This window comes from Mya arenaria, chromosome 5, assembly GCF_026914265.1.
Source record: "Mya arenaria isolate MELC-2E11 chromosome 5, ASM2691426v1".
Classification (NCBI taxonomy): domain Eukaryota; kingdom Metazoa; phylum Mollusca; class Bivalvia; order Myida; family Myidae; genus Mya; species Mya arenaria.
The window spans coordinates 73,495,091-73,507,895 of NC_069126.1; the positions used below are offsets into that span (position 1 = coordinate 73,495,091).

At 37.9% G+C, this 12,805-nt stretch overlaps 1 protein-coding gene across 1 annotated transcript; it reads left to right on the forward strand.

Annotated features, from left to right (window-relative positions):
* The first annotated feature begins 711 nt into the window (after positions 1-711).
* On the forward strand, positions 712-12,410 carry LOC128234240 (urease accessory protein UreG-like). The gene is made up of 8 exons (XM_052948349.1): positions 712-831; positions 2,580-2,624; positions 5,162-5,301; positions 8,447-8,571; positions 8,931-9,027; positions 9,936-10,083; positions 10,440-10,543; positions 11,806-12,410. Exons 2-8 carry the CDS (start codon positions 2,591-2,593, stop codon positions 11,935-11,937), a joined length of 780 nt encoding a protein of 259 aa, XP_052804309.1. The 5' UTR covers positions 712-831; positions 2,580-2,590; the 3' UTR covers positions 11,938-12,410.
* The last annotated feature ends 395 nt before the right edge of the window (positions 12,411-12,805 follow it).

The following is a 12,805-nucleotide window of genomic DNA, read 5'->3' on the forward strand; positions in this document are numbered from 1 at the left end:
CCTAGTTAACGTAGTCTATCGTCAACACTCCGCGGGAGGATGAATGCGCCAGCGCGTTATAGTAAAATGAGGATATTTTTCGGACGAAACTATTTGTAATGTTAGTAACATTATAACGTCTCATTAGTCCAGGATATTACATAAATATAATACATAGATATAGAAATTAGGCCCAAAACAAGTTCTTGGTTTCCATTAACATCTCCAAAACCCAGGGTAGGTAGGTATGTAGACATAACTTTGTTTCTCCATTTTCTGAGAACCAGGATTCTGTATCAAACTGTCCTATATCAGGGTATATCACCACTGTAGAAATTCTCTAATATAAAGTGGTCGAATTGTAACATGTTTACTCAAAATATGCACAGTTTTACGAAACTACAAAAAAAATCCACACTTTGGCAAAAAAGTGTTAGGTGGGGAGGAAAAAAGAAGAAAAAAGGTGAGGGTCAGTCGATTTGATGGAATCATGCAAAATATACACCTAATTAAATAGTATTAAAACAATAATTGACTGTTTTTGACATAGATATTGCCGCTTTAATTCCTGTTTAATTTTCGTTATTATTGACAAAATGTTTTCGGAAGTACACTAATGACAGCACATAAACAAATATTAGATATATAACGAATGCATGAACAAGATACATTTTATCAAAATCCTCCCAGGCGCAGGCGTACCCTACAAGCCTCAGTTTACTAAGATGCGTATGCGCATTTATTCCCTCACGGGACACGATGCAAGTGTTATCAGTTAATCATACCAGGTAAAGTTAAACGTACATAAAGCTAGAAATTTAAAATCATCGTGTGGAATTTAAAACTACGAATGTGAGTATAAATTGTAATATTTTAGTAAGCCTTATTTCGAGTGAATGCATAACGGGATATGATATTTTTTATGAATAGTTCTTCATTCTGGATAATACATCGAGTACAATTGTTGGCATGCATCTGCATACGCTTGTGTGTTTACTGTTGTTTTACATGTAGGTTTAACTCAGGCACGTGTATTAATATAAGGCCATTACAAGTCGTTTCTATGTTTAGCGTCCGCGGACGGAAATATATTTTTTTTATTAAAATTAAGCAAATACAAACATGAACAAGTCACATATGAAGAGTCAACCATGCGTGCATTCATTTAGTACGACAAGAAGCATTGAGCCGGGACTGAATGTTTAAACTTGGTAGCGTCCTTGTTTGAGGGTATAAACGACCTGTCAACAACATTCACAAGTGTTGACAGTACGCTAGTATTTCATGTTTGATGATAAAGTTAGATGAGCTGAAGTAATATCTAAATAATTAAGAATGGGCAGTGACCGTAGTGAACGAGCCTTTCTTGATCATAAAGCTAATTATTCAGGTCATCTTACTGACTTAGTATACAACTTCATTGGTTGAGACATTGTCAACGCAAAATATGACTAAATGATGGGTGGCAGTAGGCGGAAGTTTAAACACCCGCGAAAGTTGACATACTTAATTATTAAGCAATACTATTGCCTAGAAATGTTAGAATTGGTTGTATTCAGAAGAACAATTTTGGGTACGGGGAAAATATTTTTAATTATGATATGCACAAATAAAATGACTCCTAGATCATGTATTCGGAACACCTCGGTCATGTTCCATTCGAAAACAACCTCGGATGTATGCCGGTACATCAGTATTAAGTAGTATTAATTAACCGCAGTGTTTTAACGTGTACTTTTGTATTACTAAGTTTAAATCGATTGCCAGTGAAGTTATTTATTGCATTTAAAATTAAGAGTCCCTAGAGAAACGTCATTAAGTTTAACTGTTAAATTGTAATTACTGCGATATCTACTTGCAGCGTAGTTAAATGTGAAGAATTCTGACATTGTAAACTGTACATATACATTCGATTGAAAAAGGCCAAGGTGTTCCGAATGCAAGAATACTTACAATGCTATAAGTGTGTTGTAATACAATGGCCATGTGGACGTGAGTTTCATCACTATACCACAGCCGTTTGAAGGGAATGGACCCTTGCTTCGGTGTCAAATGACCTGTTGAATATAAGTAACATTTACCCTAAAATAATTTATTTTTCTTCCGATTTATCAAAGTCCTTTTCGATATTTTCTGACATTGTGAAACTGCAGTAATTGATAGTTAGTTTATGCTAGATCGTTGATAGGAGTGACCCCTTTGATAAATCTGAAGTAAACAATCAATACTTTAAATGTCACAAAACGTTTTACAGGTCATATGACATCAAACGACTGTGCACTATACTGTAGAATTTTATTGTTCATAAGTCTAGTTATTCAGCGGAGACCATTTTTTAAGTACATTTAGTAACAGTGACTTTGTCCTTCACTAACTGATCCCATCATAGCTATGTATGTCTCATCATCAACGTGTTGTACGATAAGTTTCAACAGTTAAAAGAAATCCAAATATATAAAATTATGTAGGTATAAATTAAGGAAAACAGTTCGCATTACGGGAGTCGCTCTGAATATGTGCAGGACTAATGCATTGCCAATCGGGATAAGAATTGCGTAGTAAAACCTATTGAACTAGAACTTACTTATGTTTTATTTCAGATCTGCTTGAGATGGATTCGAACCCGAATTGTACTTTTATTCAAGGTAAATCAGAAAAAGATTAATACAGCTTTACAATCGGAACAAATCGGCCACCTCCGCCATACGATTAGCCTCGGATATATGTCGGTGCACAGTAAAACGTAGTTCGTAAAATTTAAAAAAAAGTATTAATTATTCTCTTTTAACGTGACTTTTTTATTACTAACTTCAAGGTGATTTCTATTGAAGTATTTTACTGCATAAGTTCTTCAGATTACTAAGGGAAGAGTCCTAAGACTAACCGCTAAATTAAAATTACTACGCGATCTACTTTCAGAGTAGTTGATTGTAAAGAATTCTGACATAGTAAACCATCCATATACACCCGAGGTTATTTTCGATGGAAAATGGTCGAGGTGCTCCGATGACTGCTTTTAGCAGCATGGGTTGAAAGGACCGCATCTCAAATATATTACAATGAGTCTAGACAAGTGTAATAAACGTCTCTCTTCGAACTCGTTTACGTGTGAAACAAAGCTGAGCATATTGTAACGCTTGGCTCGAATTCCTCGTTGCCTCGAATTAGATGTAATGGACAGATTTTTTTAAACTAACGATAGACATTTCCGCTTGGCTCGATATTTTCGAGGCTTGATTTTTGTTCGCCGGTCATTTGGAGTTCGAGCGAACGGGGTTTGACTGTACATTGTCGTTTAAAATGTGAAAACTTTCGTTGAATACCGCTCTTTTATTTAAATTGTTTTTATCTTCTAAGTGCAAAAACAAAAAGAGACGATGAAATAAGTTTTTTCGCAATCAAATTGTTTTAGTAAAATTTGCTAACTGATATAACAGAATGGTAAAGGTACACGGAATAACACACTAGTAAAAAAGGACTTTAAGAATGTTTGAACCTTCGTTTGTTTTCGGAAGATTGTGTTACATGTTTTTGTGTTTCAGGTTATCAGCTTTATATCTTTTTCTTAAGTTATTGTTCATGTTTTTGTTTCATATCTTGTTACGGTTGAACGAGACGTTGAAGCTGGAGTATGTTTTTTCCTAAATTTGATCCGCTTCCAAAGTGTGAACTACTGAAAATAAAAGGGTGACTGGGCCACCTTTAAAGGCCTAGTTTAATCCTTTTATAAGTAACCCCCCACCAAAAAACCCGTGTATAGTAAACAACAGAGGTCAAGGTAGGTTGAACTGGTATTTGTCGTTGATCGAGGGCAGGCGCTGTGATTATACAAAGGAAACGACACAGGGGCGTGTCCAGGGGCAAAAACTATAACAATATTAACCCTTACGCCTTTTGTTGAAAAACGTTCCTATTGCTATTCAGACTCTTGTATTTGTAAATTACTTTATCAAAATACCATACAATTTCTTTGTTCTACGGTTGTTTTTGAAACTTGCCTCAATATTTTATCTCCACTGTTACTTATAAGCAATCATGTATGAGAAACATAGAATACAACATAGGGTTGAACAATGGGTTAAATGTTGAATAGCTGTCGGCTTCAACAATAACCTTATACTAAAAAATAATGTTATTTTAAGGACGTTTTACTAAAAGGACGCATTATAATGTTATTTTAAGGGACGCATTCGCTATTGTTTCCTTGAGAGAGCGAAATGTTTACTTTAAACATTATTTAGTTTACGTAAATACATTGAAAGAACACATGTAATACAAATATTATCGTCAGGGTTGAGGAGAAAGCTGATAGCTATTATTTTAATCTCTCTCCTTCCCTTTCGTTTAACATTAAGCAGTATAAAGTTAGACAATTTCATGTTCAAATGATTGTTTTTACTTCCATAAATAAATACTCGAAATATGTAAATATTAGATCATCATCATGGATGCTTGAGATGCATATATTTCCACGACAGCAATAACATTTTGTCATAAGTTACATATACACTTATTAAATAAACTCAACACACGATGATGTATGATGTAATGAAATATTAATTTATTCAACATTGCAAAATTATTGTTTTACTCGTATGCTATATGCGTTGAATGACCAGTTACATTTCGTAAATAAAACTTGAAACTTGAAACTTGAAACATAGGTGGTGAATATTTCTAAATAATTAACAATTATATCGTTACTGCAAGGACAAAAACTTGTGAGGCAAACATCTGAGCATCTTTAATCATCAATTATGTTATACATTGCAAATCTAGATCTATATGTATTCATCATCATTTTTTGATGGTTACACACAATAAGTTTAAGACAGATGGAATTTAAAAAAAAAATCGAAGATGTGCAAATAACGCCTAAAATTTGATATATTGAGTGGATCAAAATTCAGTCCAATTAAAACATGTCCAATATATACCACCACTACTCGATTTGAGTGTGTCTTCTAATTCTTAGCACTGAATTTGAGCGCGTAACTTACATAATCAAGGGCATGATTCAAAAAACACCTTCCGTACTTCCATATAAGCGCATGTACTACGATATTTATACTGTAAGTACGGAAGAGTACATGCATAAATATGTTTAAATACTATTTTGCAAAATGCTATTTCATAAGGTTAATCACTGCTAGAGTTAACATTTATCTGTTCCCGTTTACAGCGGGGTCTGTCCCGTCCATAAACGGCGTCGGACACGACCATGGTCATTCGCACGAGCACGGACACACGCACGAGGTGATGGACAATCCAGGAAAATTCACGGAAAGGGACAAGCCCATACTTCGAACGGACTGGAAACAGGTAACTAACGGGAAATGTACGGATAATGACCGACCAATACACAGAGCATACTGGAAAACAGATAAACTACGGGAAATACACGGAGGGTGAACGGCCTATACACAGAACAGACTTCAAAACAGGTTAACTACGGGAAGTACACGGAGAGGGAACAGCCAATACACTAAGCAGACTTGAAAACAGGTAAACTACGGGAAGTACACGGAGGGTGAACGGCCTATACACAGAACAGACTTCAAAACAGGTAATCTACGGGAAGAACACGGAGAGGGAACAGCCAATACACAAAGCAGACTTGAAAACAGGTAAACTATTGGAAGTACTCGGAGAGGGAACAGCCAATACACAAGGCAGACTTGAAAACAGGTAAACTATTGGAAGTACTCGGAGAGGGAACAGCCAATACACAAGGCAGACTTGAAAACAGGTAAACTATTGGAAATACTCGGAGAGGGAACAGCCAATACACTAAGCAGACTGGAAAACAGGTACACTACGGGAAGTACTCGGAGAGGGAACGAATACTACACAGAGCAGACTTAAAAACAGGTAAACTACAGTTAGTACACGGAGATGGAACGGCCAATACACAGAGCAGACTGGAAAACAGGTACACTACGGGAAATACTTGGAGAGGGAACAAACAATACACAGATCAGACTTGAAAACAGGTAAGCTACAGTTAGTACACGGGGATGGAACGGCCAATACACAGAGCAGACTGGAAAGCAGGTAAACTACGGGAAGAACACAGAGAGGGAACGGCCGATTCACAGAGCAGACTGGAAAACAGGTAAACTACGGGAAGGACACGGAGAGGGAACGGCCAACACACAGACCAGACTGGAATACAGGTAAACTACGGGAAGTACACTGAGAGGGAACGGCCTATACACAGAGCAGACTTGAAAAAGGCTAAACTTTGGGAAGCACACGGAGTTGGAACGGCCAATACACAGAGCAGACTGGAAAACAGGTAAACTACGGGAAGTACACAGAGAGGGAACGGCCAAAACACGGAGCACACTGTAAAACAGGTAAACTACTTGAAGTACGCGGAGAGGGAACGGCCAATACACAGAGCAAAGTTGTAAACAAATAAACTACGGGAAGAACACGGAGAGGGGACGTTCAATGAAAGCAGGTAACTTACGGGAAATGAGCAAAGAGAACTGGACCATCACGCAGCTTAGGATTGGAGATAGTTAGCCCACAGGAAATACACCAAACGAACTGGAGACAGGTAAACCACTGAAAAGACATGGAAGGAGGCAGATTTATACTCGGAACAAGCTTACGACAGGTAAACTGCTACAATACACGGAAGGAGACCTAGGCAAACACCGAACGGACTGGAGACAGGTAAACTGCTACAATACAAGGAAGGATACCTAGGCATGCACCGAACGGACTCGAGATGGATATACTTTTGAACATACACGGAAGGGGGACCAAGGAATACACCGAACGGACTGGAGATAGGTAAACTGCTACAATACACGGAAGGATACCTAGGCAAACACCGAACGGACTGGAGACAGGTAAACTGCTACAATACAAGGAAGGATACCTAGGCATGCACCGAACGGACTCGAGATGGATATACTTTTGAACATACACGGAATGGGGACCAAGGAATACACCGAACGGACTGGAGATAGGTAAACTGCTACAATACACGGAAGGATACCTAGGCATACGCCAAACGGACTCGAGGCGGGTATACTTTTGAACATACACGGAAGGGGGACCAAGGAATACACCGAACGGACTTGAAACAGGTACACTACTGTAAATACACGGAAAGAGACAATGGAATACTCCGAACGGACTGGAGACAAGTACACTACTGAAAATGCACGGAGTGAGACGATGGAATACACCGAACAGACTGGAGACAGGTACAGTACTATAAAAATACACGGAGTGAGACAATGGAATACACCGAACAGACTGGAGACAAGCACACTACTGAAAATACACGGAGTGAGACAATGGAATACACCGAACAGACTGGAGACAGGAACACTACTATGAAAATACACGGAGTGAGACGATGGAATACACCGAACAGACTGGAGACAGGCACACTACTGAAAATACACGGAGTGAGACAATGTAATACACCGAACAGACTGGAGACAGGTACACTACTGAAAATACACGGAGTGAGACATTGGAATACACCAAACAGACTGGAGACAGGTACACTACTGAAAATACACGGAGTGAGACAATGGAATACACCAAACAGACTGGAGACAGGTACACTACTGAAAATACACGGAGTGAGACAATGTTATACACCGAACAAACTGGAGACAGGTACACTACTATGAAAATGCACGGAGTGAGACAATGGAATACACCGAACAGACTGGAGACAGGCACTTTACTGAAAATACACGGAGTGAGACGATGGAATGCACCGAACAGACTGGAGACAGGCACACTACTGAAAATACACGGAGTGAGACAATGGAATACACCGAACAGACTGGAGACAGGCACACTACTGAAAATACACGGAGTGAGACAATGGAATACACCGAACAGACTGGAGACAGGTACACTACTGAAAATACACGGAGTGAGACGATGGAATACACCGAACGGACTGGAGACAGGTACACTACTGAAAATACACGGAGTGAGACAATGTAATACACCGAACAGACTGGAGACAGGTACACTACTGAAAATACACGGAAAGAGACAATGTAATTCACCGAACGGACTGGAGACAGGTACACTACTGAAAATACACGGAGTGAGACAATGGAATACACCAAACGGACTGGAGGCAAAACACTACTGAAAATACACGGAGTGAGACAATGGAATACATCGAACAGACTGGAAACTGGTCATCTAATGAAAATACACGAAAAGAGGCCCACGAATACACCGAACAGACTGAAAATTGGTCATCTAATGAAAATACACGGACAGAGACCTTGAAATATACCGAGCAGAATGGACACAGGTACACGGAACAAACTAGTACACCATGAGAAATGTACGGGGAGAGACCAACATCATTTGTATGACAATCATTTGATTCTTATAATGCATGTATAAGCATCTTCCAAAAACATTATGGCATAGCATTGTACCTTAAATGCAATCTTTATTTCTATTACAGCGAGCATTCACTGTGGGTATTGGCGGGCCTGTGGGGTCTGGTAAAACAGCCTTAGTACTCGCATTGTGCAGATATCTGAGAGACACGCATAACATCTGTGTTATCACTAATGATATCTTTACAAGGTAGGTAAGATCAATCCAATTTACCAAAACTTATTTCAAAGGGAATATGTTTCCACGGAATATTTATGACTGATATATGTTTCCGAAGCCAAAAGGATAGCTTTGGTGCCGTCGTCTTGGATTTCTTCTTATCTTGGCCAAAACTCAAAAGACGTTTGAGATATTCGAATGAAACATGAGTTTTCCAGGGAAAATACACATGTTCCCCCAAAGCCCATATCGCTGGTTTAGTTAATTGTTGAGTTTTGCCAATTTTTCGACTGAATATAAAATAGACGAGCGTTTGCGTCTGCTCCACGGCGCTCTCGTTAGTTTTATTTATTTGCCGATGATTTGCATTTTTTAAATTTGTGGTTCAGGGAGGACTGGGAGTTTCTTGTTCGAAACGAGGCGTTACCTGAAGAGCGCATGCGCGCTGTTGAAACGGGAGGATGTCCACATGCTGCAATAAGGGAGGTAACTACAATCTCTTAATGTAGCTAAAATATATTCAGCTAACAACTACGGAACCTCAGTCAGAGCTTAGCATTTGTATGTCGTGCTGTTACTTTAATAATTCAAAATACTAGCGCAATAACTACATAATAAAACAGTTTTTAAAATAGTCCATTCTACACATGTACACTTCACACTGGGGAAAGGCGCCATATTGGATTTGGTTGGTTCCCCGATAACAGGAAAGGAGCACTAGAAAGTCAGTGGTTCACGGTTCCAAATACTAAATGTGTTTATTTGTTAGAATCATATCCTCTCAACAATTATATTGATTAAAGTGACACTCGTATTTCAAACCAATACATACACATATAACAAGCATACATTTTAAGCGTGAATCTTTAACTAATTACGAAATAATGCATTTATGGAAAATATTAATTACTGATAAAAAGATAACAAGATTGTAAAACAAGATACCAAGATTGTTATTGTAGATGAAAACGCACAAATATTAAATGACTGGTGAGTGCTAAAAGACCAACATTGATCAATAATCAACTCATATGGTAGAAATACCGTGTTTTCTGCACCTTTCTTTCAAATTAAACAAATTAAACACGGTATCCTTCATAAGAACCACTGTTTTCGAAATTCAGTGATCCTTTTCAGTAAATTAAAACAGTTGTATTAATTGTGGTACTACTAATTTGGGAGTGAGTGTGCATCTTTAAGATTTTTAATAAAAAGATGAACAGAAGTTAGAGCAAAGATGTACTTGACATTTTAAGTTATACTCGAGTGCTTTCGCATAATTATTGACCGAATCAAGGACTTTAACACAAACAATTTGGGGAAGATAACTTGACTAAAAGGTGAATCGTTACTCTGTTCAAAATTGTGTAAATTAAGTGTTTCGTATCCTTCAGGATTTCTCCCTGAACTTGGAAGAGTCCAAAGATCTGACGCGCCAGTTCAACCCGGAGCTGATCATTATTGAGTCCGGGGGAGACAACTTGGCAGCAAACTTTAGCCGGGAACTGGCCGATTACATCATCTACGTCATTGATGTCGCAGGTGTGTACTGGTACTGATTGGTAGTTAAATAACCAAGAAAAACAATATGAAAAGATGCTTTGTATCTCATTGAGCGATATTCCGGTTAGCACTAAGATAAATCTAGATCAGGTTGTAATAAAGTCTATAAATAGAATAACTAGATGACATAAAGTTAATTTTAATTATAGAGAATGGACTGAGCGAGCCCTTCTTAACCATTAATGTATTTCTTCAGTTGAGGGACAGTAGGCGGACCTTTAAACGCACGCGAAAGTTGAAAATCTTAAAGATTAAGTCTAGTACTTAATGATTGCCTATCTGCAATTTCATTGGCTGAGAATGTAGGTTTTATCTCACATGTCTAAACCCTTTAGGGGGCGACAAAGTCCCGAGGAAGGGTGGCCCTGGCATCACACAGAGCGATATGCTGGTTATCAACAAGACGGACCTCGCTGAAGCAGTGGGAGCTGATCTCAAGGTATAGTTCATTAGCAAATTCAGGCTTTTCATGAAAGTACCTACATCACTTGTGGATGAACACGCCATAAATGCTATCCTGAATCCAGCCGGCATTATGGCCGTCTGCTCAACTTTTCTAAACCGAGTTTTAATATATGATTTAAAAAAATATACCAATTATAGTTTTACCATAACCAACTATTAACCTAGATCGGATCAGAAACAGCCGAGCAACTGGCCATTGGAGGTATAACACCGTGTTCAAAATTAATATAATATCCGATTGCCAGATACTGCCCCATTTCAGATGGGTTTTTGCTCTGCGTACAAACCACTTATGTGCCGAAAACGCTTTTATCGTGTATCAGAAAGCGCGGCTCATTTTCTTTCATCGATGGTTAAACAAAATGGAAATCTAGATTGACAGCCATTAGCTAGTATACGGAGGATTCCAATTAGCTATGGTTGATTCAAGGAGAATACTTTCATCCCAGACAATCGGATCCAATTGTTTTCTTTAAAAAAACTACATATTCATGATATTATGCTAGACGAAACTTTGACATCGACGATACAGTTTTCTTTATAGTGTAACTTGAAGGGACTCCCTCACAGAGTTATAGTAGAAAACGATTTATTTTTTAACTGTTGAAACCCATTTAGTTTTCTTTATTACTTAAAGGGGCTGAACTCCGTATGATGAAATAGGGGGGGGGGGGGGGGAAGAAAATTGTCGAAAACTGACATAAACTTGGCATCGATGTGTACAATGCATTGAAACTTGTTAACTGAAGTACCACATAGTTTACAATTTATTTAAGTTTAGCAGTTATTTCGTACTTTTTAATTAAAAAAGATTACTGGGTATGTCTACCAGGTAAAATTTATTCCTTATGCGTGATTGGCTAGTCGGTGTTATCACGTGATATTACCGAGGTAGATGTATAGCTTAATTATGTCACCAATTCAGAGTAAGCCGTCGTACCTCAGTGGGTACGACGCTGGACTGCAATTTTTGCGCCACGGGTTCAAACCCAGTCTCCGACACATTTTTTTTTACATTTTGGTACTTTTTTTTTACAATTATGACACCAAAGCGTAACACATTCTATTAGATAATTGTTCAGAGATTCGTTACAGAAAAAAACTTTTTTTGGTTTTTTACACTTTGGTAATGTATTTTGTATATTTCACAGAAAATTATTTGTGTTCGATGTCTGACCGTATAACGTCAGAACGAGTCCCTTTAAAATAAAACACAGTAATTTGTTTTTGGTACAGGTCATGGACAGAGACGCCAAACTAATGCGCCAAGATGGTCCCACCATATTTGCCCAGGCCAAGAACGTGGTTGGCATACCGGAAATAGCCCAGCTGATTCTTACGTCATTAAAGAGGGCGACAGGAAAATGAGGGATGTAGCTTTGAAATGGAGAATAATTTGTAGAAAAATAGCTGTACAACGCTTCATGGATAAAAGCAATGGGTTATTAAACTTTTGTCGTGACATTGGAGAATATGCTACGTTAGTATATGGAAAGTGAATGCAAGGCGTATATCAATTCAGGCTTACCTTTTCTTTAAATGTATTCACCTTATGAAGAGAGTTTGTATACATGTATAATTACTGTGTCAACAAGTGATTCACGTATATGTGATACTTCATGATAAATTTCATGTCTATGCAGACACAGAACTGTGGAGGAAGGACTAGAAGATAAGAGCATATTCTTCTAGCTTTAACATAAACATACAGTGGCCTTTTAAATACTGACTTTGCTTTACAAATTACCTGTTCAAATAAAGTACATGTGCCTAATTCGAAATGCTTTACATTTAATCATACTATTGAGTTGTATAAATGTTATTAAAACATCTTTACTTAAGCTCTTTCTTAGTTCAATATTGTTGATTTTGTTAGACCTTATAATCCCGGCAATGTAAAAGCGGGTAATCCCCGCCAAGTAAAATTGCATTATTATTATAAATAAAACTTAAAAACTTGAAACTCATAATCTCGCAATCATGGTTAAAGTGTGTTATGCCCTCAATGTCACAAGTGGGAAATCCCCGCAATATGAAGTGGTAATCCTCGCAATGTTAAAGCGGGTTATCCTTGAAATGTAAAAGTGGGTTATCCTTGCAATGCAAAAGTGGGTTATCCTCGCAATGTTAAAGTGGGTTATCCTTGCAATGTAAAAGTGGGTTTTCCTCGCAATGTAAAAGTGGGTTATCCTCGCAATGTTAAAGTGGGTTATCCCCGCAATGTAAAAGTGGGTTA

Coding starts and splice junctions, on each gene's coding strand:
- LOC128234240 (XM_052948349.1), top strand. CDS start 2,591: ATGGATTCGAACCCGAATTGTACTTTTATTCAAG. Junction 9,028..9,935: donor CACATGCTGCAATAAGGGAG/GTAACTACAATC, acceptor CGTATCCTTCAG/GATTTCTCCCTGAACTTGGA. Junction 10,544..11,805: donor CAGTGGGAGCTGATCTCAAG/GTATAGTTCATT, acceptor TTTTTGGTACAG/GTCATGGACAGAGACGCCAA.